The 26816-nt window shown below is 41.3% G+C and overlaps 2 protein-coding genes, 1 long non-coding RNA gene and 7 other non-coding genes across 11 annotated transcripts; 6 read left to right on the top strand and 4 right to left on the bottom strand.

The window, feature by feature from the left end:
* Positions 1-342: 342 nt before the first annotated feature.
* Positions 343-8516, top strand: mcat (malonyl CoA:ACP acyltransferase (mitochondrial)). Its single transcript, XM_059326077.1, has 5 exons — positions 343-916; positions 4231-4318; positions 4411-4628; positions 7209-7346; positions 8113-8516. Exons 1-5 carry the CDS (start codon positions 485-487, stop codon positions 8410-8412), a joined length of 1176 nt encoding a protein of 391 aa, XP_059182060.1. The 5' UTR covers positions 343-484; the 3' UTR covers positions 8413-8516.
* Positions 8517-10411: 1895 nt separating this feature from the next.
* On the bottom strand, positions 10412-13272 carry LOC131960304 (uncharacterized). Its single transcript, XR_009389637.1, has 4 exons — positions 13138-13272; positions 13020-13048; positions 11440-11542; positions 10412-10559 (listed from the first exon to the last, which is right to left on the bottom strand). It is a non-coding gene; the product is annotated as an uncharacterized LOC131960304 (long non-coding RNA).
* Positions 13273-14014: 742 nt separating this feature from the next.
* Positions 14015-26574, top strand: ttll1 (tubulin tyrosine ligase-like family, member 1). Of its 2 annotated transcripts, XM_059326331.1 has the most exons (10): positions 14015-14686; positions 14801-14924; positions 15733-15941; positions 16048-16228; positions 16494-16631; positions 17117-17225; positions 17399-17542; positions 19621-19707; positions 21017-21180; positions 24056-26574. In XM_059326331.1, the coding sequence occupies exons 2-10, from the start codon at positions 14812-14814 to the stop codon at positions 24183-24185; spliced, it is 1275 nt and encodes a 424-aa protein (XP_059182314.1). In that variant the 5' UTR covers positions 14015-14686; positions 14801-14811; the 3' UTR covers positions 24186-26574. The 2 variants fall into 2 exon arrangements, with proteins under 2 accessions (XP_059182314.1, XP_059182315.1); XM_059326332.1 differs by lacking the exon at positions 14015-14686 and having other exon boundaries at positions 14727-14924.
* On the top strand, positions 17673-17759 carry trnay-gua (transfer RNA tyrosine (anticodon GUA)). Its single transcript is given in 2 exon segments — positions 17673-17709; positions 17724-17759. It is a non-coding gene; the product is annotated as a tRNA-Tyr (tRNA).
* On the top strand, positions 18096-18182 carry trnay-gua (transfer RNA tyrosine (anticodon GUA)). The gene is given in 2 exon segments: positions 18096-18132; positions 18147-18182. It is a non-coding gene; the product is annotated as a tRNA-Tyr (tRNA).
* Positions 18734-18820, top strand: trnay-gua (transfer RNA tyrosine (anticodon GUA)). The gene is given in 2 exon segments: positions 18734-18770; positions 18785-18820. It is a non-coding gene; the product is annotated as a tRNA-Tyr (tRNA).
* trnay-gua (transfer RNA tyrosine (anticodon GUA)) lies at positions 21318-21404 on the top strand. The gene is given in 2 exon segments: positions 21318-21354; positions 21369-21404. It is a non-coding gene; the product is annotated as a tRNA-Tyr (tRNA).
* Positions 23161-23247, bottom strand: trnay-gua (transfer RNA tyrosine (anticodon GUA)). Its single transcript is given in 2 exon segments — positions 23161-23196; positions 23211-23247. It is a non-coding gene; the product is annotated as a tRNA-Tyr (tRNA).
* trnay-gua (transfer RNA tyrosine (anticodon GUA)) lies at positions 23363-23449 on the bottom strand. The gene is given in 2 exon segments: positions 23363-23398; positions 23413-23449. It is a non-coding gene; the product is annotated as a tRNA-Tyr (tRNA).
* Positions 23763-23849, bottom strand: trnay-gua (transfer RNA tyrosine (anticodon GUA)). Its single transcript is given in 2 exon segments — positions 23763-23798; positions 23813-23849. It is a non-coding gene; the product is annotated as a tRNA-Tyr (tRNA).
* Positions 26575-26816: the final 242 nt, after the last annotated feature.

The raw sequence follows: 26816 nt of genomic DNA on the forward strand, positions 1-26816 counted from the left end.
ATACAAAGAATAATGTCCACCTTTGTTGATTCAAATCAATACTAAATAAATATTCTGTCTTGCTTTGTTTATTATGTTTGTGCTAAAAAATAAATACATTTAGCAATAAGATCAAATAAAATAGAAACAAAACAAACAATAATAATAATAATAATAATAATAATATATTTTTCTGCTGAAATTAAGCAAATCACAATGAACAAAGTAATGCAGTTTGATGCAGTTATTATTATATTTTTATAGTTTTTATCAGTAAAGTGGTGATATGTGATGACCTCACCGCGGCGCTGCAGCTGAAAATAACCGGAAACTGAACCGGAAGGAAAACAAAATAAAAGCCGCTGACGTCAGTCAACATGGCGGCTCCCAGGCCCGTCTCATGCTGACGGTTAGGCTCTAAGTTCAGTGTTTTTGTTCATTATTATAGTTTTTCTGTGTATATTATGGGTCTTTATTAACCCAACAGTTGTTATTATTTGGCGCCATGTTGGCATTGATGGTTGCCAGGTTGGGAGCAGCTTCCCGGAGGAAGGTCAGGGGTCTGGGGTCTCTGGGCCGGGGACTGGCCACCGACCCCCCCGGCTCCCCGGACGCTGCTGCGGCCGAATCCCCCGCTCCTCTCCCGGACAGCGAGCCGGCTGCGGAGCGGCGGAGAGCCAGGAAGGACCCCCGCGGCAGCTCCGTGCTGCTGTTCCCCGGCCAGGGCAGCCAGTTTGTGGGCATGGGGAGAGGGCTCCTGAAGTACCCGAACGTCAGGGAGATGTTCTCGGTGGCCCAGCAGGTCCTCGGGTACGACCTGCTGGCTCTCTGCCTGCAGGGACCCGAGGACCAGCTGCGGGAGACGGTCCACTGCCAGCCCGCAGTCTTCGTCACCTCGCTGGCTGCCGTGGAGAGACTCAACCACGAGAACCCCAAGGTGAGCCTCGGCTAGTCGGTCACCGGTTAGTCGGTCATCGGTTAGTCGGTCATCGGCTAGTCGATCATCGGTTAGTCGGTAGTCGGTTAGTCGGTCATCGGTTAGTCGGTCATCGGTTAGTCGGTCATCGGTTAGTCGGTGATCGGCTAGTCGGTCATCGGTTAGTCGGTCACCGGTTAGTCGATCATTGGTTAGTCGGTAGTCGGTTAGTCGGTCATCGGTTAGTCGGTCATCGGTTAGTCGGTGATCGGCTAGTCGGTCATCGGTTAGTCGGTCACCGGTTAGTCGATCATTGGTTAGTCGGTAGTCGGTTAGTCGGTCATCGGCTAGTCGGTCACCGGTTAGTCGGTCACCGGTTAGTCGGTCACCGGTTAGTCGGTCACCGGTTAGTCGATCATTGGTTAGTCGGTAGTCGGTTAGTCGGTCATCGGCTAGTCGATCACCGGTTAGTCTGTCACCGGCTAGTCGGTCATCGGTTAGTAGGTCATCGGTTAGTAGGTCATCGGCTAGTCGATCATTGGTTAGTCGGTAGTCGGTTAGTCGATCATTGGTTAGTCGGTAGTCGGTTAGTCGGTCATCGGCTAGTCGGTCACCGGTTAGTCTGTCACCGGCTAGTCGGTCATCGGTTAGTAGGTCATCGGTTAGTAGGTCATCGGCTAGTCGATCATCGGCTAGTCGGTCATCGGCTAGTCGGTCATCGGTTAGTCGATCATCGGGTAGTCGGTCATCGGCTAGTCGGTCATCGGTTAGTCGGTCATCGGTTAGTCGGTCATCGGGTAGTCGGTCATCGGTTAGTCGGTCATCGGCTAGTCGGTCATCGGCTAGTCGGTCATCGGCTAGTCGGTCATCGGTTAGTCGGTCATCGGGTAGTCGGTCATCGGGTAGTCGGTCATCGGCTAGTCGGTCATCGGCTAGTCGGTCATCGGTTAGTCGATCATCGGGTAGTCGGTCATCGGCTAGTCGGTCATCGGCTAGTCGGTCATCGGTTAGTCGGTCATCGGGTAGTCGGTCATCGGTTAGTCTGTCATCGGCTAGTCGGTCACGGTTAGTCGGTCATCGGTTAGTCGGTCATCGGCTAGTCGGTCACCGGTTAGTCGGTCATCAGCTAGTCGATCACGGTTAGTCGATCACGGTTAGTCGGTCATCGGTTAGTCGGTCATCGGCTAGTCGGTCACGGTTAGTCGATCACGGTTAGTCGGTCATCGGTTAGTCGGTCATCGGCTAGTCGGTCACGGTTAGTCGATCACGGTTAGTCGGTCATCGGTTAGTCGGTCATCGGCTAGTCGGTCATCGGCTAGTCGATCACGGTTAGTCGATCACGGTTAGTCGGTCATCGGTTAGTCGGTCATCGGCTAGTCGGTCACGGTTAGTCGGTCATCGGTTAGTCGGTCATCGGCTAGTCGGTCATCGGCTAGTCGGTCATCGGGTAGTCGGTCATCGGCTAGTCGGTCATCGGGTAGTCGATCACGGTTAGTCGATCACCGGTTAGTCGGTCATCAGCTAGTCGATCACGGTTAGTCGATCACGGTTAGTCGGTCATCGGTTAGTCGGTCATCGGCTAGTCGGTCACGGTTAGTCGATCACGGTTAGTCGGTCATCGGCTAGTCGGTCATCGGCTAGTCGGTCATCGGCTAGTCGATCACGGTTAGTCGATCACGGTTAGTCGGTCATCGGTTAGTCGGTCATCGGCTAGTCGGTCACGGTTAGTCGGTCATCGGCTAGTCTGTCACGGTTAGTCGGTCACCGGCTAGTCGGTCATCGGCTAGTCGGTCACGGTTAGTCGGTCATCGGTTAGTCGGTCATCGGCTAGTCGGTCATCGGCTAGTCGGTCATCGGGTAGTCGGTCATCGGGTAGTCGGTCATCGGCTAGTCGGTCATCGGGTAGTCGGTCATCGGGTAGTCGGTCATCGGCTAGTCGGTCACGGTTAGTCGATCACGGTTAGTCGGTCATCGGCTAGTCGGTCACGGTTAGTCGGTCATCGGGTAGTCGGTCATCGGGTAGTCGGTCATCGGCTAGTCGGTCATCGGGTAGTCGGTCATCGGTTAGTCGGTCATCGGCTAGTCGGTCACGGCTAGTCGATCACCGTTAGTCGGTCATCGGCTAGTCGGTCACGGTTAGTCGGTCATCGGTTAGTCGGTCATCGGCTAGTCGGTCATCGGTTAGTCGGTCATCGGGTAGTCGGTCATCGGTTAGTCGATCATTTCCGGTTAGTCGATCATTTCCGATTAGTCGGTCATCGGTTAGTCGGTCATCGGTTAGTCGATCATTTCCGGTTAGTCGATCATCGGTTAGTCGATCATCGGTTAGTCGATCATCGGTTAGTCGGTCATCGGTTAGTCGGTCATCGGTTAGTCGGTCATCGGCTAGTCGATCATCGGTTAGTCGGTCATCGGCTAGTCGATCCACAGCAGCATTCATACAGTGAGGAGTGGGAAATATTCTGATGTTCTGACACAGTAAAAGTTCTAATTCTAAAGTGTATAAATACTCTTCTTTAGTTCAAGTTAAAGTACTTAAAACCCTTTGATGCACAACATTTATTCCCCCTGTTATTTATTGCTTTATTATTTATTGTGTGTTATCTTTTGATATCAACTTATTTTATGATTGAATATTCTAAGTATTCTTTAAATATATTGTTTTTGATAAAAACAGATCATTATTTTCATTTTGCTTCTCATAATTTATGAAGAAAAAAAAAAGTTTTTGTGTTATTACATAGCTAACTACTTGGCTAAGTAGCTTGCTAAGCTAACTACTTAGCCAAGAAGTTAGCTAAGTAGTTAGCTTAGAGAAACAAAACAGAAGCAAACACAACAACAACGACAACAAAAGCAACCTAACTAACAAAGATATATGTATAAATGAAAATAAAATTAAAATAAATGAACCGAAATTATAAAAAATAAAAATGAAAAATATTAAAAAATAAGGGGAGTGTTCACTGCTGCGATCAGTCGTGTATGAGTCCCACCCTAATCACTGTCAAGGGGCTCGTGCAGGGAGTCATAAAAGTCGAGAAAGGGCCTCCAAAAAAAGATTGAGAGGAACCTTTAAGTGTGTATATGATTTTTTTCCACTTTTAAGAAATACATAACATCCTTGATCCAATGAGAAAAGGATGGTGGAGCTCATTGTTTCCATCTGAAAAGTATTAAGCGTCTGGCGAGGAGTGTGGTGAAGGCTATAACTACATATAATAGGCTTTAGCTGGTGAGACAGCCCCAGATTCCTCTGATGTTAACCCAAAGAGAGCGCAGATCAGATCTAATTATTGTGTTTCTTTCTTTAATCCTTTCCCTCGTGTCTGCAGGCCATTGAGACGTGTGTTGCTGCTGCAGGTTTCAGTGTTGGAGAATATGCTGCGCTGGTTTTTTCTGGTTCCATGAACTTTGCAGAAGGTAAAACTGTTTCTAACTCGTACACGACAACATATTGCTCACTTATAGTAACTGTTAGAAAGTGCTATAATATCTCCCCCTGTGTGTCTCAGCTCTGTATGCGGTGAAGGTCCGGGCCGAGGCCATGCAGGAAGCCTCCCAGCTGGTTCCCAGTGGCATGCTGTCGGTCACTGGGAGACCTCAGGCCCAGTATAAAGCTGCCTGTCTGCAGGCTGAAGAGCACTGCAGCAGCCTGGGCATCAAGGAGCCCGTCTGCTCCGTGGCCAACTACCTGTTCCCTGATGGACGCGTCCTCGCAGGGCACCAACAGGTAGGGAGCATTATAGGTCCCCACAGGCCTCACTGCAGTCACTAGCAGTCACTGCAGGGACTAGCAGTCACTAGCAGTCACTAGCAGGCACTAGCAGTCACTAGCAGTCACTAGCAGTCACTAGCAGGCACTAGCAGTCACTGCAGTCACTAGCAGTCACTACAGTCACTAGCAGTCACTAGCAGGCACTAGCAGTCACTAGCAGGCACTAGCAGTCACTAGCAGTCACTAGCAGTCACTGCAGTCACTAGCAGTCACTACAGTCACTAGCAGGCACTAGCAGTCATTAGCAGTCACTAGCAGTCACTAGCAGTCACTAGCAGTCACTAGCAGGCACTAGCAGTCACTGCAGTCACTAGCAGGCACTAGCAGTCACTAGCAGTCACTAGCAGTCACTAGCAGTCACTGCAGTCACTAGCAGTCACTAGCAGTCACTAGCAGTCACTGCAGTCACTAGCAGGCACTAGCAGTCACTAGCAGTCACTGCAGTCACTAGCAGGCACTAGCAGGCACTAGCAGTCACTAGCAGTCACTGCAGTCACTAGCAGTCACTAGCAGTCACTGCAGTCACTAGCAGGCACTAGCAGTCACTGCAGTCACTGCAGTCACTAGGAGGCACTAGCAGTCACTAGCAGTCACTGCAGTCACTAGCAGTCACTAGCAGGCACTAGCAGTCACTAGCAGTCACTAGCAGTCACTGCAGTCACTAGCAGTCACTAGCAGGCACTAGCGGTCACTAGCGGTCACGAGCGGTCACGAGCAGGCACTAGCAGTCACTAGCAGGCACTAGCAGGCACTAGCAGTCACTAGCAGGCACTAGCAGTCACTAGCAGGCACTAGCAGTCACTAGCAGTCACTGCAGTCACTAGCAGTCACTGCAGTCACTAGCAGTCACTAGCAGTCACTGCAGTCACTAGCAGTCACTAGCAGTCACTGCAGTCACTAGCAGTCACTAGCAGTCACTAGCAGTCACTAGCAGTCACTGCAGTCACTAGCAGTCACTAGCAGGCACTAGCGGTCACTAGCGGTCACGAGCGGTCACGAGCAGGCACTAGCAGTCACTAGCAGGCACTAGCAGTCACTAGCAGGCACTAGCAGTCACTAGCAGGCACTAGCAGTCACTAGCAGTCACTGCAGTCACTAGCAGTCACTGCAGTCACTAGCAGTCACTAGCAGTCACTGCAGTCACTAGCAGTCACTAGCAGTCACTGCAGTCACTAGCAGTCACTAGCAGTTAGTTAAAGGGGAAACTGAGGAAAACTGCTTTAAAGGTTGTTTTAATGTTTTTTAACTGAGCAGCCAAATGGCTTATAGTGATATGACACTTCTACATGTGTTGATGATGTCATTTTTATGCTCAAAAATCATGATGCTTTATTTGACCTTTGACCCCAAAAACATAGTTACTGCACTGCTGTAAAAGGTTCTAATAGTGATGATAAACAGAGAGCAGGAACCATAATGTTGTTGTCTTCTCTCAGCTTTTATATTTTGTTTTCAGTGTATTTAAAAGTGTTTAACAACTATAGTCAAAGATTTCAGAATTTTAGACTTAATATTATAAAGTAATGTTATATTGTAGTCTTAATATAATTTTATCTCACATTTGAACATAATCACTATCTAGATAATAATCTCCCTATCAAATAAACTTATAATTTCTCTTATTCTTGTCTTCACTATTCAACACAGTGAAGAAATACAAGGCTGCACTCTTTCACAGTCAGAGCAGAATACTTTGTCTCTTTCAGTTTTATGTTTAAATTTGTATGTATATATATATATATATATATATATATATATATATATATATATATATATATATATCCAAAGCAGACTGTTGTAAGTGCAATTACTGCTGTCTGCTTTGGTTTTGAGTTGGATTTTGTAGTTACTGCAATTTTTATATAATTATTTCTCTGAAATAAAGTCAAATTGAAATCTAAACCCTAGTCACAAGATAAAACAGACATCAAGGAGTTCATTTTTAGTTAAAACTCAATTTCGACCAAAAATGTAGCTACTGCAGTTAGACTTTGTAGGGCAGTGTAGCAGCCTTGGAAATGTTGAGTTAAAATAGAATAGAATAGAATGCCTTTATTGTCACTGTACACATGTACAATGAGATTTAAGAGCTGACTCCAGAAAGCAGTGTGACAGTAAATAAAATGCATAAAAGATATACAACATAAACATAAACATACACCTACTTGGGCAAGTAAATGTAAAGAAAAAAAAATATATATAAGATATAACGTAAAACATAGGCAAGAAAGGGAGGTAAGGTCTTCAATTCAATTTGCCATGATGCTATTTAGTGTTCATAAATATATATCGCACATTGAAGGACAATTTATTGCACAAATTATTGCACATTGCCGAAGAAGTATTGCACAGTAATAAAGTCCATATGGAAAGTCAGTGCAATACAGCTGTGAATAGATAATCTGATAGAACATTTAGCACACCTCATGACTGTAATAGTTCTGGTTCTTTGTGTCTTTATGTCCATTGCAGTGATAAATGTTGTGATGATGACTGGGTCTGGTCTCTGTTGTCTCTGTTGTCTGGTCTCTTCAGGCTCTGGAGTTCCTGCAGCAGAACTCTGGACAGCTGCAGTTCCTGAGGACCAAAGCTCTGCCAGTCAGCGGGGCGTTCCACACCGAGCTGATGGCGTCGGCCGCTGAAGCTCTCAGGAAGGTGCTGAGACAGGTGGAGGTCAGTCCACAGCACAGAAACATATAAACATACAACCAGAACTCACTGTGTGACCCTGGAGGAGAACAACACCAGGTCACATACATTTAAAAGTAAAAGAATCAAATATTGTCACAGGAACTCAGAATATTAGCACATATATATAAATAATTACTTCATATCTACAAATAATTACTTTGATTCCAAAATAATGATAAACTTTCTCAAAATAATCACTTAGTAGCTCAAAATAGTGACTTAATATTCCAAAATAATGACTAAGTATCACAAAATAATGTTTAGTGGCAGATTTCCGAGAAAAAAGTAGGAAAAAAACAACTTTTTTCTCCCAGATTCTCCACTTTAACCCTTAATAGGACACTCATTGAAATACTTGCAAATTTCAACCCTAGACAATATTGGAGGATATTACATACAGCCAGAATGTGTAAAAAAAAAAACATACGAAAATATTATTTTGAGAAAAAAGTTTACCAGATTAAAGTGGCAAATCTACGAGAAAAAAATGTGCAGATTTATGAGATTTAAAGTGGTGAATCTGGGAGAAAAAAGTTGCTTTTTTCCCACTTTTTTCTCTTAAATCTGCAACTTTTTTCTAGCAGATTTGCCACTTTAAATCTCTTAAATCTGCGACTTTTTTCACATAGATTTGCCACTTTAATCTAGTAAATTTGCAACTTTTTTTCTCCAAATATTACCTGAAGTTACCAAACATAGTTCTTAGCCTGATAAAGGTTAACTAACAGGTAGATTTCTGTCCCGTCAGGTGCGTCGTCCTGAGATCAACGTGTACTCCAACGTGGACGCTAAGCGCTACATGAACGCTGACCAGGTGCGGCGGCAGCTGGTGAAGCAGCTGGTGGCGCCGGTGAAATGGGAACAAACTCTGCACGAGATCTACGAGAGGACGCAGGGAACCAAGTTCCCCGACACCTACGAGGTGGGCCCGGGGAGGCAGCTGGGCGCCACGCTGGTCAAGTGCAACAGGAAGGCCTTCATGACGTACGCTAACGTGGAAGTTACTGCTGATGAAGAGGATGATGATGATGTGGAGGCCAAAAAATGAGCCTCATGGACATAACCAGCAAGACCTGCAGGCTCCTGTGGTTGCTTCATCAGCTCTTGTTTGTGTGTTATTGTTATTGTTATGTAATTAAATATTTTTTATGAATGACACAACAACATTTCATCCTTTTAGATGTTTATTTGCATCACATGAAAAAGCACGTTCAAATCTGAAACAGAAAGTCCAGCTCCCTTCATTTTATATTAAGCCCAGCTACATATCATTTGTAAAAAACAAGATTTGGCCTCTTAAACCAGTAAGAAACTCTTGTGGATAGAAGAGACTGCAGGCCAGCAACAGTCCATCGTCCTCTGAGACGTTAATACATCTGAGCCAACATGCTGCAACACGCTGCTGGCTTCTCCTCGGGAAACACTGGCAAACCCATGAAAACCATTTCAACCATTTCAACTTGCCCCAAAACATTCTACAGTATTTCCTTTTTTTCTCCTGTTTCCCGTCATAAAGCGTCAAATTCAATACGTCATTAAAATAGTATAAAAAGAGAAGTTTAAGTAAACAGCAGAAACAAATCAATTAGCAGTAATTGGCATTCATTTGCAAACGTTTTGGTCAAATATATAACGGCCTAAAGACGTGTTTAGAGCCTTTCTTCAGGCTTTCCACTCCAGCCAGAGAGCTCCGAACATGGTGACTGCAGCCAGCAGCACAACCGTCCCCACAACTCCTCTGCTGCAGCCGCTGCAGGGTCCTGCTTTCAGACTGGACACCTGGGGAATTAAAGAAAAATAGATTAGCAATTATTAAAAAAAAAAGAGAGATGCATGGAATTATACTTGTGTCTCAATTCTGCAAATAACTATTTTCTTGGATGCATATAAATTGTGTTTTCTGCTTCTTGGTAGCAGCAAAAGATGACTTGAGACACAGATAATAATAATAATAATAATAATAATAATAATAACGCTAGAGAGGAGGAGAGTTACCCAGGCGGGCCAGCCGTCCGCTCTGAGGACGCCCTGCCCCGGAGCAGCGCTCGCTAACCAGGCCTTCACTGCAGCAGACAGACCCTGGAGTCTCCATGACTGGCTCTGGAGATCCCTGCAAGAGAACCACACAAACAATACGGCCATCAGCCCATTACTGCCAGAAAAAGAAGCTTTCTCAGAATTATAAAAAATCAAAATAACCACTTATTATCTCAAAACAACGTCTTTGTATCTCAACATATTGACACAGTATCTTAAAATGATATGATAAAATATTTAGATTTTTTTTCAAAAATAAGTACTTTATCTCAAAATGAGAAATTTGCTAAAAAAATTGACAAAGTATCTTAAAATAAAGACAAAAATAATGCAAAACTTGGAAAAAAAATACTGACTTATCCTTAAATAATGAGGTAGTATTTCAAAAATAAAGTCCTAATATTGCAAACTAATGACTTTTATCACAAAATAATGACAATCTTTCTTAAAATAATGACTAATGTTATCTCAATATCAATTAGTTACTTAATATCAAATAATTGTGATAAACTTTATCAGAATAATTAGTCATTATTTTTGAAAAAATGACTTGCATCCCAAAGTCATGATAAACTTCCCCAAAATAAAGTTTTTTTAATCTAAATAAAAAAGTAGTATCTAAAAATTGTGAGAAACCAAAAAATTATGACTTGAATTATGATGTGACTGATTTTTATAAAAATTACATATTATACTAAAATAACGACAAACTATCTCAAAAGATATGTCCTAATTTTACACTTAATAAGTTTCAAGAAATAATAATTATTATTATTATTAATAATAATTATAATTATTATTAATAATAATAATAATAATTATTATTATTATTATTATTATTATTATTATTGTTATTATTATTATTATTAATAATAATAATAATAATAATAATTAAAGATACTAAGCCCAGTAAGTCATCCTGTTGGAGGGACCGTTTGTCATTGACAGGAGCTCATCTTTCATCACATGGTCAGATATTGAGATATCTGATATTGATATTTGTACCTGTAAATGTTCCTGGTGAGAGCCTGAGCAGGTCTCAGCATGTGGAGTGGTGCTGGTAACCAGTTGGGCGGTCTGCTGGTCCACTCCCGCTCCAACTGGTCTCCCATTATAGCCAACTGGCGCCCAACAACCCGTGCAGCTCTGTCATTGATCCTGAGGAAGTCACACATATATCATCACACTGTTAAAATAATCGCCTAACTCATTTCTTCAAGTTTTGCAGGAAACAAAAAACTTCACCAAAAGTGTAACATATGACATTTATTGATCATTTCACTCTAAAAGGATGTAATAAAGGATGGCTATTGGCATAGTAATAACACTGTGTGTAAATTATGTAACTTAAGAGAAATAAATGACTTAGGCAATTTTTTAACATGCCTTTGTGACTTAAGCAAGATATGGTAACACTTTATTTTGAAGGTGTCTACATAAGAGTGACACAAGCCTGTCATAAACATGACATGATAAGTATCATGAGCATTAATGTTACTTCAAAGTGTCATTAATGTTCATGACACATCCCATGTCATGTTTATGACACGCTCATGTCACTCTTATGTAGACACCTTCAAAATAAAGTGTTACCATATCTTGCTTAAGTCACAAAGGCATGTTCAAAAAATTGCCTAAGTCACATTTTACTTTGACTTAGGCATAATAAATCCGCTTAAGTCACAGACTTGACATAGGCCATTATCTTAAAGGGGTAAAATCACATGATCTGATCAACTGAGGATGGAGGAGATTTTACCATAGGTGGCTATGAGGAGATGATTTAGGCAAAAAAAAAACAATTTTGACAAAAATTGACTTATTTTAACAGTGTGACGATATCGTGCTCTGGTTTATTTCCTAGATTATGATTTTCTCATACAAACTAGAAGTGATCAGCTGTATGAAATGATTAAATGTTTAGAAACCATGCTTAAATGATGTATTTTTCCTATTAATTTGGTGTAAAAGTGAGTCCAAACTGAAGCCTTTTTATTTCTGGAGCAGTCCTAGCGGGGGGGCGGGGCCTGTTCTCTACCTGAGGGTCACATCAAACAGGGCGTGGGGGTCCCCCTCCCCAGGTCCAGCCTGGAGGGACACCACGCGACGCGGCTGCCTGGTCTGTTCCACCATCTTGTTTTCTGAGAGGAGAAACGGTATTATTCAAATCATCTCGTCAGTGAGAGAAACGTTCCTGCAGGAGGATAAAAGCTGCTCGGCTCCAACGTCCATAAACAGGCTGAGTAAACACTGGGTCATGTGACCAGGATAGGTGCTGGCTGTTACCGGGGAGAATATCCAGGTAGATAAAAACAGGCTCTCCCAGGTCTGAAGAGATGACATCAATAGTTGGATTAAAGCCAACGGTTGTAGCCGTCTTACTACCAAATACATCAACAGTGTGTTTAGCTTTTACCATGTTTAGAACCTATTTATGCAAGAAACTGTACATCTAGTCCCACCTTTAGTTCTAGTTTTATGACTTGTTATTTGACCTGAACAATCAGGTGTTTTCCAGCCCACACACACACACACACACACACACACACACACACACACACACTAACACACACACACACACACACACACACACACACACCTGTCATCAGATCAGTCCATGCTGACGTGCAGTCATGAGACTTGATGCAAATGCACATTTACATAACTCAAATAAACCAAACTGCTCTTAATACCTCACCAAGAAGAAATAAAATGAAGAATAAGCTTCTAGACTTTATATACTTCTTTTTATTAATGAACTATGAAGTCAAAGCAGTGGTGGAGGAAGTATTCAGAACATTCACTTGGAAAAAACAAACTAATAAAACCGCACTGTTAAAATACTCAGTTACAAGCTAAAGTCCTGTATTGAAGCTGGAATGACAGTACAACCAGGAAATGATACTTAAAGTAATAAAAGCACTCAAAATTATTCAAAATAATCAAAAGGAAACACCGCAAATATTAACATCTGAACAGTTAGAACCATGAAATGTAAAAAAAAATACTTTTTTGTTTTTAGTTCCTATTTTATCATCTCTTTCATGTTTTGTTTAAACACATGTAGTTGAGTATAAAGTACAGTATCCCCCTGTTAGAAGTAGTTGAGTAGAAGTAAAAGTGCCTTAAATGTGAAAGTATTGTAGTCTAGTCTGTGTTTTAGTTGGATCCCAGCACTTAGAGAAAGCTTTTCCTGTCTGTAATTATATGGATTCATCTTTACAGGCTTTATATCAATTGAATAACAATAATACAACCAGAATATAGCCCTTAATGTGGGAACTGTATATAATATAATCATAGCTTAGGCTCCGTGATAATACCATGAGTATTAGTCAGTAATAGCCTCTAGTCCTCTTCCATATTGTCATAACAAAGAGATGAAGTCATCATTCTCACCCAAAGCAAACAAAGGTCGTTTTGAAGATCACACATACTGGATTACACATTAAGCCCGCAGATATGAGTTAATATTAAAATGATTACATTTATACACTAACTAGTAGGCCTATACTGTGTCAATAGCATCATTAGATATTAAAGGTTATTAATGCTGCGTCCAGGCACTAGAACAGGTGCATGAGCCGCACAATTAAAAAAAAAAGACAGTAAACTTACCTTTTGTGTAGATTAAAGCGGACGCCGCCCTGTAATACATAAAAAGACATTGTTATTAAAAATGATAATAATAATAATGAAATATAGAAATATTGGTAAGTTGTTTTGCTGTACTTACAGCAGCGTCCTTTAATCTTGTTGCTCTCAGGTAACTGCCGCAGATATGACTGGCCACGCCCTTTACCTGCTGCTGCCAGGAGCCGCCGCCAGGGGGCGACAGCAGCGACGAGAAACAAAACAACAAATACACACGTTACTGAAACCATGCGTTACTTTTAATCTGCTCATACTACTACCATAAAAACTATTACCACAAAACGTTGTTTCAGACTTGTATGGAAAGTGTCTTTTCGTCTCTATACAACTATATATGTAATCTATATATGTAATCTATTTATCAAAATGTTCCTGTGTTCTGTTACAACTGTGTAGGTTATATCCAGATTTATTTTAAATGAAAGACATCTGTTCTGCATAGTTTTAATACTTTAGTATTTTTCTTTTGTGGTATTCTACCTGACTGGTAGAGAGTGGAATTTTAGCAAAAAACAGTGTTAATTAATTTAATGTGTATGCCACAAATATGGGTACTGATTTTAATATTTTTAACTTTATTTTCCAATGTAAGTAACTGATCAAGTTTCATGTGCGCTCCTTATTCTATGAAATAGATGTGTTATTTTTTAACAGATTTTTACCCTATTATTTATTTACTATTATTATTATTATTATTATTATTGTTGTTGTTGTTGTTGTTGTTGTTGTTGTTGTTGTTATTGTTATTATTATCAACTTTGTTTTCCAAAAGTACAATTCAATATTAAGATGCCATTAAATATTTCAAAAATATTTTAAAAATAAAATGTGTTTTTTTTAAATCGTTGTATTATTACCCCTATTTATTTACTTTCCTATTTCCCGAATTTAAATTTGAATTTGCCAACTACAAATGCCAGTGTTCTTCATCTTTAATATGAATTTTACTTTATTTGAAACATATTAATAGTGACACAAACGCCACATCCAGTCCAACAGTGACGCCTGCTGGTCCACTGACGTAATGACGTCCTGCAATGACATCACTGCGTCCTCCGTTGCTAGGTTATCTTCCGGAAGGACCAAGCCCATAACGACGTCGTTTAACGCTTTTGAGACATTTCTTACTTTAACATCTCCCTCTACGTTTTAATTAAACCGCATTGTAAGTGTTGTCGCACGTATATGTCGTCACGTTTAGACGTTAAGACTTTTATTGTGAAAAGTAGTTTGGCCGAGGAGGGCGTGTCGTCACTGTGTCCAGCTTCACGACGCCCGAGATCAATAAATCTAGCTTGTTAGCAATAAAAGCGCTAACATGGAGGCGGTTATTGACTGTTAGCCGGAGCTAGCAGTGATGCTAATAGACATATAAACATGCATATGTGTCTATGGTGATGCTGAGCCTGCTATGAGTCCATCCAGCATCACCGGCTGGTGATGTCCCTGCAGCCTCTGCAGCAGTCCGGGGAGGATCCTGCAGGATCCAGCAGCCTGCTAACAGCCTGCTAACAGCCAGCCAGCCCGGCTAGCTCTGCAGCAGTCCGGGGAGGATCCAGCAGCCTGCTAACAGCCAGCCAGCCCGGCTAGCTGCTGCTGATGACTGGCTGTTTCCTCACATTGATCTGCAGGTAGGTGACTGCTGTGGTGCATGGTGGCTGCATGCTGTTCTCCTCTTTTCTTCTTGTTATTCTTGTTTATTCTGCTGTCTGTGTGTTTACCTGTTGTTGTGTGCTCCACCCCAGTGGGAGGCACCATGGCCGGGAAGGTGAAGTGGGTGACAGATATCGAGAAGTCAGTGCTCATCAATAACTTTGAGAAGAGGGAATGGGTTCAAGTCACAGAAAACGACGACTGGAATTTCTACTGGTAGGTTTATACACATTACACCTGACAATATACTATACATGCACTATATAATATACATGCATCAGATACAGCAGCAGTGGAAGAACAACTCATATTTTCTGCTTAAGTAAAACAAAAAACAAAATAAATAAGTAAAATACTCAAGATACAAGATATTTATTTCCACTCCAGGACATAGACATATTAAATAGAATAAAATTAAATGGAATGACTAAATTTAAGAAGCAATAAATCATTTATTATGGAAAAAAAATGCAAATAATAAATATAATAAGGCGTGTAGAATGAAATATAATTTTAAAAGATAACCAATTAAAATAAGAAATAAACATCTGTACATTCAAATATATACATTTTAGCCAGTGAATATTGCACAGGTACTGCATGCAAAATCATACTTAAAGATCTTTCAGACTTGGGCAAATTAATGACCCCATCTGAGACATTGTCTCTTTGGTAAAACTCCTAACAACTCACAGATATCATCATATCAAACCATGACAAGGGGAAACTAATTACTGTTTTGTGTGTCACACAAGCCAAAAATACTGGAAACCACTGGTTTAATCTGTTAAAATGCAACGTAGTAGAGTAAAACGTATAATGTATGCCTTTATTTAGTAACTACAAGAATGAAGTAGAATAAATTAGGAATAATCTAATGTACTCTGTGACTTTGAACCGCTGCCAACAGGCTGCATGTTAATCCTGTTAATTAATGAGTAATAATTACATCACCAAGCTGATTCTAGTCTCCAGACTGTGCAGATCAGCGTGCTGCAGGTTTATTGTGTGTTTTATTGTGTAGGATGAGCATCCAGACCATCAGGAACGTGTTCAGCGTGGACACCGGCTACCGCCTGTCAGACGAGCAGATGGTCAACCACTTCCCCAACCACTACGAGCTGACCAGGAAGGACCTGATGATCAAGAACATCAAGCGCTACCGCAAGGAGCTGGAGAAGGAGAGCAGCCCGCTGGCTGAGAAGGACGAGAATGGGAAATACATTTATTTAGGTATCAGTGTTAGTGGAGAAAGGCACACATGACCATGTTGTTCCTTATAAAACATGTTGAAGCCTCGCTGCTCTATCTTTACAATGTTGCTTCATGCTTTCTGCAGATTTTGTCCCTGTGACGTTCATGCTCCCCGCTGATTATAATCTCTTCGTGGAGGAGTTTCGCAAGAACCCGTCCAGCACTTGGATCATGAAGCCGTGTGGGAAGGCTCAGGGCAAAGGCATCTTCCTCATCAACAAGCTGTCCCAGATCAAGAAGTGGTCCAGGGACAGCCGCACCTCCACGTGAGATACATAAAACATCATGACATCATCATCATGACATCATCATGACATCATGACAGAGATTTACTGTGCTGTATATTCTCTTTTTACTATCTCTTTTAGTAAGAAATAACAATCCGTGATCTGTTAATTGCTTAACGATAAGTGAAATATTTAGATTGTAATTGCACATGAGGACCTGTATGATCTATGAGCATCTGAATCAGGTAAATATCAAAACCTTTAGTCCAGGGTTTGTGATTTGCTGCTGTTTGTCTTGTTGCAGGTTTGTAGCAGCGTCCAGCGGTAAGGAGGCCTACGTCATCTCCCTGTACATCGACAACCCTCTGCTGATCGGAGGGAAGAAGTTTGACCTGCGTCTCTACGTCCTCGTGACAACATATCGCCCTCTGAAATGTTACATGTAAGACCTGATTTACTCTCATCAGGTCCAAGTCATGAATTATTATCTAGCTGTAACTAAAGACAGCAGGTTTGTGTTAGCATCTGGCTAACCAGTTTAGTTCAGATTTATTCACTCAGTAGAGACTTTAGTAAAACATGAATACTAGTGTAGAAAAACCTTCTACATATAAATTATTGCTGTAGATTAATTCTGTTATTGAACTTGCAACGAGTGGTTGACTTATTGATTAGTTGATGGACAGAAAATGAATTGGCAACTATTGATAATCGATGCTTTTCTTTGTAATATATGAAAATACATTTAATATCTTTTGCTTTTGGACTGTTGGTCTGACAAACAAACCATATGAGGACATTAATTGTAACAGGCTTCTGACATACCAGAGAGAAATGGATTAATGGAAGCAGCAGGCAGCTGGATCAATAATGACATTAAATGTTGCTGCAGCCTCAGTAGAAAGCTCTCTGTGGTTTCATCCTCAGGTATAAGCTGGGCTTCTGCAGGTTCTGCACAGTCAAGTATACGCCCAGCACCAGCGAGCTGGACAACATGTTTGTCCACCTCACTAACGTGGCCATCCAGAAACACGGGGTAAGTCTGTGTATATATATATATATATATATATATATATATATATACAACACTGTATATGAATCACAGGTCATCATTTTCCTTTCAAAGCCAATCTCTAGATCTGTTTGTAACTCTCCTCCATGCGAAACAAAAAAATCAAAATCTAGTTAGTGTGTGTCCCTGTAATGCAGGATGACTACAACCACGTCCACGGAGGGAAGTGGACGGTCAGTAACCTGCGTCTGTACCTGGAGAGCACCAGAGGGAAGGAGGTCACCAGCCGGCTCTTTGACCAGATCCACTGGATCGTGGTGCAGTCACTGAAGGCCGTGGCTGTAAGTCTTTCTACTCCTCAACTACAATATGTGACATGATCTCTGACATCACAGGATGAATGGAGCTTATAAAATACCATGTACAGCTGAGTAGAGATTGTGTTCCTAGTGAATTATGGCTGGCTGACTCCCTTCGATAGCTCAGTTGGTAGAGCGGAGGACTGTAGTGGTTAAAGCAGGAATCCTTAGGTCGCTGGTTCAAATCCGGCTCGAAGGAGTGACTTTTAATTATATGTTGTAGCACAAACTGTATCCAACACCACCACAAATAGCTGCTGTACACAACATTCAAACCACAGCTGTAAACATTCCCTATGTTTAATGTAATGATATAGTGAAGTAATGCATCCTGAATTGTGAAATTGTGTCCCTGTAACCCTTCAGTAGCTCAGCTGGTAGAGCGGGGGCATCTTCAGCCCGCTGGCTCCAAGGAGAGGCGTTTAAATCATTGAGTCCTGTCTAACCTATTGTTAACAACAGTCAAAAACCATAATATGACAGTAGATGGCGTGTATGAGGACATGAGGTCTTATCTTTTGAATGTTGCAACAGCCCTTCGATAGCTCAGTTGGTAGAGCGGAGGACTGTAGTGGTCATGGCAGGGATCCTTAGGTCGCTGGTTCAAATCCGGCTCGAAGGAGTGACTTTTAACAGTAAATGTTGTACATGTACATTCTCTATGTACATTAGAACCTGAAACATAAACACTGTGCTGTGACTAGTGAACTAGGAGATGGAGACTAAAGTATTCATTCTCTAAAAACACTACCTGGGAGCTTTTAGCTCCTAATACATTGTTATTTAAACTGTTGTCTGTAGAACAAAAGTCACCATGATGTCACTTACCTGCATCGTTGATGCCTGGAATTTTGGAATTTTGGCCGTCGCCATCTTGGTTTTTTGAACTAGAAGCTGTTTGAACCAGAGGTTGGAGCTGGAGAGGAAGATGCTAAGTTATCAGCTAATGCTAGTGCTAGCTAGGTAGCTAGCTGCCAACTCCAAACAGTCCTTCAGTAGAACCGAACCAGAACAAGACGTTTTACAGTTGACTTCAATAAACTGTTCCATAAACCTGAACACACAGTGAGGTCATCTGGCATTAGTCTCTCTCTGAACACCGTAGTGAGGTAACTGAGCTGCAGCTCATTGTTTACACCAGCAGCCTGTCAGCTGTAGGCCTGTTGCAACAGCCCTTCGATAGCTCAGTTGGTAGAGCGGAGGACTGTAGTGGAGATACCAGGCATCCTTAGGTCGCTGGTTCAAATCCGGCTCGAAGGAATGATTTTTCTGGGAGGATTTTAGGAGCCGACCTCATAGAGCTGGCTGCCTGACACACTGCTTATTATTCATGTTCGGCTCTGAACTGTAGTTCTTGCTGCAGAAGACACAAACTAGCAGCAGGTTCCCCTGAAACACTACAACATGTCAGACACGACTGGAGAGGTTGAGAAATGACAGACTTCCTGCTGTGACGACACCATTAAACAGTTTAGATTACACTAAGTTCAATGAACAATAAGTAGAAACAGGGAAGACAAGACCAATCCTACTTTACAGTTCTAAACATGCTGTAACAACTAACTAGTATTATTTAGCATGTCAACACACTGTATGTACTTGTCAAGTACCTCAAAATTGTATTTCATTATATGTGTTAATATGTGTTATTATACTTTCACATCTATAATGCTTCAGCCACACACAGAACAGAAAGCATGACACAGCACACTGAAGCCTCCAGTTGTGTTTTGACATATTTCCTGTTAGGATTCTGTATTTAGTCTGTATTTAGGAGTCAGAGATCTCAGCCGACTGGTGTTTTAACACACAGATGTAAAGCCACTACCATGTGGGGATTTCTGTTTGTTTTTGCCACAACAGAAGCTTAATGCACACTTCCCTTTTACTAAGTGTTCTGACTCACTTCCCCTCTCAGTAGCTGCTCATACTGATGCCCTCTGTTATATTTTTCCCTGCTGAATCATTCTCTATTACATTTAAAAGTTCCCACTTTATCATAATCACCCAGCATGTGGGTCACTTCCATCTTCCTAATTAACTCTTTTCTTCTCTCTCAGCCTGTGATGAACAATGACAAGCACTGTTTTGAGTGTTACGGGTATGACATCATCATTGATGACAAGCTGAAGCCGTGGCTGATCGAGGTGAGTCACGTCGTTTCATGCTAACACACCTACAAGCTGTGCTCAGTGACTACATTTACATTTTGGCTCCAATTATTATGAGAACAACAGAACCAAGATAAAACAATGTTTTTCTGCATTTTGTTTTGCAGTGATTCTCTTGTTTTGTCTTTGTTTTCAGTAGGTTGTGGCAAGTTCAAGTTAGCTTTTTTGGTCTTATTTATTATTTTCATATATTGAATTTATGTGAAGAAGTTTTCAACTGATTGTGGAAGCGCACTTATATTGTTGATTTATTTTGATCTAACTTATTTTGTATTTATTATTATTGTTTTTTTTAATGCATAAAACATAATACATTATAAACCTGCATTATGGTGATTTTTATTCATTATTTTATTTATTTATATACGTATTTTTTTGCATTTTTTTCAGTTGAATTAGATTTCATTTTCAAAAAAATCCGCCTTTTAAAAGACATTTTTTTTAAAGGTCAATAAATACATGAAGTATATGAGTAATCATAAGTTATTGTGATCTTGGTATTGCAGAAACCTGATCATGTTCTCCATAACTGACATAACAGGGGTTTCATTTACCAAAAAGGACCCTCTGCTGTTTTTTTTCTTGCTCCTGTTGTTTATTCTGCCGAGCCCAGAGATATTTAACATGCTTCCACAGTGACTCCACCTTCCTCCTGCTCCAGTGGGAGGCAACTCTAAATGCCCCTGAGGTTAATCTTTGTCAGTGTGTGTTTGAACTCGTGGCTCTGGATATTCAAATGTGTGCTGAAGGTGTGTCTTTAACCCTTTCAGTGCTTTATTCCAGCTGAAAGCCACTCTGTTAGTATACACAGGTTGATACAGACTATTTGCTGGCTCGTCTTTAACTAAAACAGGGCGTCTCTGTCATCGCTGGATCATGTTTTTACATTTTAAATAGTGTGCTTGTCATGCAGCTGTCATATTTTATTGCACTCATTCTGACAGCCGTACAATGAGTTGCTGGGTTTCCAGGCTAGGTCTGAACTATTTCTGTTAGCAGACAGAATTGTGATCTATTCTGGGAGACATGAAGCTGGTTGTAGGACATAAACGGTCCTCAGTGAGGCACTTAAAAAAAATGTGCCACAAACCTAGTCAGGAGCACTTTCAGCTCTCATTAACAGAAGATGAGAAGCTTTTATGAGCTTGGTAGAGAAACTTAGCAGCGAGTTTCTATCTGTGTACAGGAGGAAATGAAACAAAGTGTCTGTTTGGATCCTACAACACATTACTGAGCTCTTTGTCAAGGTTTCATATGTTCCTTTCTTTGTGTGTGTGTGTGTCAGGTGAATGCGTCTCCGTCGCTGACCTCCAGCACGGCCAACGACCGCATCCTGAAGTACAACCTCATCAACGACACCCTGAACATCGTCACGCCCAACGGGGACATCCCAGACTGCCGCTGGAACCGCAGCCCGCCCCGAGAGGCCATGGGCAACTACCAAGTCCTGTGAGTGACTCTAGAGTCCAGAGACCTTCATTATGCAGACACTCAGCAGTCCCAGCTACAGCTGCTAAAAACATGATACGGAAGCATCTTCTACTGTTACCAGGGTCAACATGGTTCCTATTTTAGCTCCTCTCAGCCCTTCGATAGCTCAGTTGGTAGAGCGGAGGACTGTAGTGGCAATATCAGACATCCTTAGGTCGCTGGTTCAAATCCGGCTCGAAGGAGTGGCTTTTAACTGTCTGTGGTGCAGCATGTTGTCAAACAGCAGCTGAGAAAGAGGAAATGTGTCCTGGTAACCCGATCACAAGAGTTCAGCTCAAAAATACTTCACAGCTGCTCTTAAAATGCTTCATCACATGTGTCTAGATCAGACCTGGGCATTGGGCATGAGATTACCCAGAAATTAGTTCAATACAATAGCAGTGCTTTTATTTTGAAGGTGGTTTACGTACCCCCCTGCAATAACTCGACTCTTTAACTGGTAGTTCACTAGATTTATTTAAAATCACTCCATGAACATAAAAATCAGACATTCCTTGGTCACCTTGTGAATCCACCGTAAGAGCTAACAAACATTAGCATTAGCACTGGAGCTAACAAGCACTTTTACTACAGTTAAGACAAGAAATATAGCCACTAAAGAAAGAAGCCACTAGAAATCACAATGTAGCCCTTCTTAGTTCACATACAGTACATCATGTACATGCTACAATAGATTAAAACAGTACAGTACACTTCTCTAAAATACTGTAACTGATTAACTGACTAGTTAACTGGTCAACATACTTTATTGACGACATTTCAGAGGAGTGGTGTTTTTAGGCTCACTGGTAGAGCGCAGACCACCAAAAAGTAATATTTAGTACAAAGGAGTTCAAGTTCTCATTTAATTGATGTTATTTGTTTGGTAATTTCCAGCTGGTAAATACAGGGAGGACAGCTTCATAATCCAGTTTTGACATCATGAATATCTTAACATGTTGCTGACCAAATTACAGGAGGATCTGTTTAACCTGCAGAGAGTCGTATTAATAAGAATAACGCTCGTTTCTTCTCTTGTCAGTAGGTGGCGCTGTGATTATGAGTCCATATTGAGAAGTAGATATTCTCAGGCCTGGATTTATGTCCAGCAGAGGAGATTTGTGGCTGATAGGACAATGTACATTTGAGTTAAAACAACTTCCTGTTTAATGGAGATATGCAAATATGGGCAGCCACGGCAGTAGGGCACAGTTAGAAACTTTACATCACAAAGGTCTTCAGATTTCATCAGCCAATTTATTTTTTACAATAAGTAAATGTTAAATAAATATTAATCCTTACATCACAAAGGGTCCTTGTACTGGTTGCTACTCAGGCCCTAATAAACATCCTGTAAATAAAGTGAGTTATGATCATCCTGCTGGTGGATTATGACTCATCGTCTCCTTTCAGTAGCTCAGTTGGTGAGCTGAGTGAGTTCTGTTAGTATATGTTAGATCTGCTGTGTGTCTATAACTCACTGTGTAATCTCTCTAAATAAACACCAGAGAACTCTGGAGCTGACACAGTTAAAACTCTCTAAAGCAGCCAAACCTTCCTCATGTGACTCTGATTCTAAACCAGAAGGATTAGTCAAGAAAACATTTTAATATTATCTTTATTGCATGTTGTTGGTCCAGAGTTTGTTTTGACTCTGAATCACTCCTCAGTCACTATTTCCCTCATAAAACATCTTTAGAGGAACCAGCCTCTAATAAGTTTATCATATTTATCACATAAAGAGTAATAAGATGCTAACAGCTCTGGGAGGTGTCATCAGTACTGACAGGTACTGAAGTGCCCTTGAGCAAGGCACATAGCCTCCCCACAGCTCCTGGGTGCAGTAATGTGCTGCTGACTGCTCCTTGCATGTGTGTTCACTTGTGTATAAAAAGGATAAAGGGTTAAATGTTTACCCATTGTAGGATTTATAAAGTAAGTAATTTAATAAAAGGTTTCTCCTTCGAGCCGGATTTGAACCAGCGACCTAAGGATGTCTGACTTAACCTCTACAGTCCTCCGCTCTACCAACTGAGCTATCGAAGGCTGCTGCTCTGTGCAGATGGACAAGAGGCGTGTTGTTAATATATAAGCCTTTACACTGATAAAAGTGTTAATGGTTAACAAAATGTTCTTTAGATTACATGATTTTAAAAGTTACTCCTTCGAGCCGGATTTGAACCAGCGACCTAAGGATGCCTGACTTAACCACTACAGTCCTCCGCTCTACCAACTGAGCTATCGAAGGGTTGTTTCAGTAACAGCTCCAGTAAAGAACCAACATGCTGTATAAAAGCTGCTGAAGCTCACACTGACCTCATTATTGTGTTCAGCATGGGGCATTAATAGATTAACATCCAGTAGAGTCAGAATGATCATAGTGTTGTTGCCAGCATGTTTAAATCGTGGATATTATTATTATAATATCGGTAGAACCACTTAACTTCTTCGGCCTGCGATCAGATTACCCAAGACACATGTTAATACTGGGAACAGCCTTTATTTCCTTTTTTCAGCTGCTGTTCGACATTATGCTGCAACAACATGCAGTTAAAAGTCACTCCTTCGAGCCGGATTTGAACCAGCGACCTAAGGATGCCTGATGTAACCACTACAGTCCTCCGCTCTACCAACTGAGCTATCGAAGGGTGTTGTAGAGGTTAAATCATCCTGTTCCAGCTCAGTGCTGGGGTCATGTGGGCTCAGAGCCCTGCAGAGTGGGATTGTTTGAGTAAAGCACCTTGTCTGATAATAATCAAAGGTCCTTGTAAAGGCAGAGAGCGTTTCCCTACATGTGTTCTGTCACCACATTATAATTCTGTGTGTGTGTCCTGTTTCCTGTGTGTGTCTGCAGGTACGACGAGGAGCAGGCTCAGAGTGAGAATGCGGAGCGTGACCTGCGGAGCCGCTCGGGTCAGTCTCTGGGGTCAAAGGGCACCAAGGGGAGTGCAGGCGTTCGCCCCGTCGCTGCCACCTGGAAGTGAGGTGATACTGGGACTCTTAGTGACTTCCTGTACATTATGACAGGTCCAACAGTGGGACCAGTGGGACCAGTGGGATAGAAAGAGAACCAGACGTTTTATATGACAGCAGTCTGAGGAGGACTGCTGCCTGTCTGCACACTGACCTGACTGAGTTCAACCCTGCAGCAGAGGAGGAAAACCAACATGGTGGTTCTGTTTGAAGAGTTTAACGGCTGCAGTTTGTGTTGTATGAATGAGTAACTAACATGTTTGTGGGGTCAATGTCTCAATAGCAACAGCAGCTCAAGTTACCCATGAAGAAAAGGAAAACACCCCAAAAAACATGAAAAAAACTGGATGAAACCTTTGGAGAGGAAATCCAAAAAGAAGATCCCTCTGCATGGACGGCACAATAACAACTACATTAATGAAAAGAAAGTATCTGATATTCATCAACGGGATTAAAAACCAACGTGGACAAAGAGGATTACAGCAGCCTGAACTATGCATGATGACTGAGTCCACACAGGTGCTAAAGAAGGAGATCTGAGAGAAAAAGAATATATAGAGACAAGAAATCTAACAATACAAAGGGTATAAAGATCAAATATAATGATAGATAGAATTAATGGTACTAAATGTGTTATAGACCCCCAAAATAGAATTTAATATGTTTTTTTATATGTTTATTATCAGTGTGCATATGCAGGGGGTCATTAATATTGATTGTATTAAGTGCTGAATCATATTGCACTTTATTACTTTACTTTTGCTTGAATATTAAATAGATATGTTGCATTTTGGGTTGACATCATATCTGCTGCACATTTAAAATCTTAAATACATATGCATTCTTAGCTGCCAGCTGCTTTTTGATATCCTGATGTAGGGCTTTGGGTTTTTAGTTTTAGTTTAGCAAAGTATACATTGTGGTATTTTGGAATAAAGTAACACAGTTAAATCAGAAACATGCAGCTAGAAAGAATGTAAGGAAGTAGAACGGGACTCAAAGAACCCTAAAGAACCATCACATGACCTCAGATGGTCCATTTACCCTCATTTAGTCCTTCTGTGGCTGTTTGGTGTGTTCAAGAGCTTGAAGTGGAAAACACATGAAATATGATTCATTTCCACCATGTGCATGTTAATCATAAAGGCACATGTATTTGTTTTTTACACCAACACAACACTTACTTTCACCCTCCATGTTTTGCTGAATATCATATGTCGGGGAACTCATTTTTCTGATTGTTCCGACAGCACATGAATGCAGCACAAATCTCAAAATCTTACTGAAAGTGAAAACTCCTTTGTGTAAACGCCCCGTAATCTGGATCCACTCCTAAATGTAATGTGTTCCTGCTCGGCCCACGGCACACAATTCTGTTAAGTTTCATGATAATTGGTCTGGTAGTTTGTCTGTAAACCTGCTGACAACCAGACAGAGCAGCCAAAAACATCATCTCCTTGGTGAAGGTCATTTTCAGTTTGATTTCATTGTCTTCGGTCGGCTCGCTCATTAATCAAAACCAAAGTCCACGATCAAGATTATCATCATAATCACTTTGTTTACTCTAAAACAAGGCGTGTCTCCTGTGAAAGGTTCCAGAGAAAACATTTCTGTGATTAAATCAAGCTGCTGATGGCTTCGCTGATATGAAAACCCGTTTGGTGCTCTGTCAAATTAAATCGTTGGAAGAAAATTGTCTATTGATTATGCGATATAATGATATTTTTCCTCACATCGCTGTGGTAAGGGGCCCTGAACCCTTTGATGAATCTAATCTGTCTGGAGATTAATCAGAGGTCAATCCTTCTAAAGCCAAATGACCTTTATGTTCCTGAAGTTGCATTAAATAAGCCTGTGCATGGCATTGTTCCTTCACCTTGAACACATTTCCCACCTACACCACCTACACCACCTACACCACCTACACCACCTCCTCGTTGTTGTTTCCTACACCACCTACACCTCCTACACCACCTCCACCTCCTCCTTGTTCCCTCCTGGAGCTGCTTATACCTGCAGACAGCAGGTGTGTGAGCCATAGATGTGCTGTTATTGATCTTTAATCAGATTCTCCATAACTCTGATCTGTTCTACAAGAAAACAAACACATCCTCCCGTGCTAGAGACCAAATTTAGTTTGAGATGAATTAAAGTGTGAGGTGTGTCTGGCAGTCAGAACAGGAAGTGACATCAGGCCCAGTTCCCTCCGCTGCTCTTCTTTTATTCTGGTTATAAACTGTGCGGTTTATGTTGTGAACATGAAAGAGCTCTTCTGTTTTTAGCTTCGCAGTACTGAGATCTCTTTGTATGAGAAATGCATCATTTCCTTTAAGTTTGTCTCTACCTTTCAATAAAATATCCATATTGGTGCTGCCTTGAAAATAAATAATGTTCATTTTAGAGTGGGGAAATGTTTTTTTGTTAATATACAGTATTTTAAAGTGTTTAAGTTCCAATGAAAGGAAAGATTTGCTCTTATTGGCAGACAGTTCTCACGTTCTGTCTAACTTCACACGATGAAGCAAAAATAGCAATTTAGATATAGAGTTGTAAATATAGATATATCTATTCAGATTACAGAATCGGTTTATGGCTTCTGCATGTGTAAAGATAGACTCTTTATGAGTAGTGGTTCATTATGA

The sequence above is a fragment of the Centropristis striata genome, chromosome 22 (assembly GCF_030273125.1).
Source record: "Centropristis striata isolate RG_2023a ecotype Rhode Island chromosome 22, C.striata_1.0, whole genome shotgun sequence".
Classification (NCBI taxonomy): Eukaryota; Metazoa; Chordata; class Actinopteri; order Perciformes; family Serranidae; genus Centropristis; species Centropristis striata.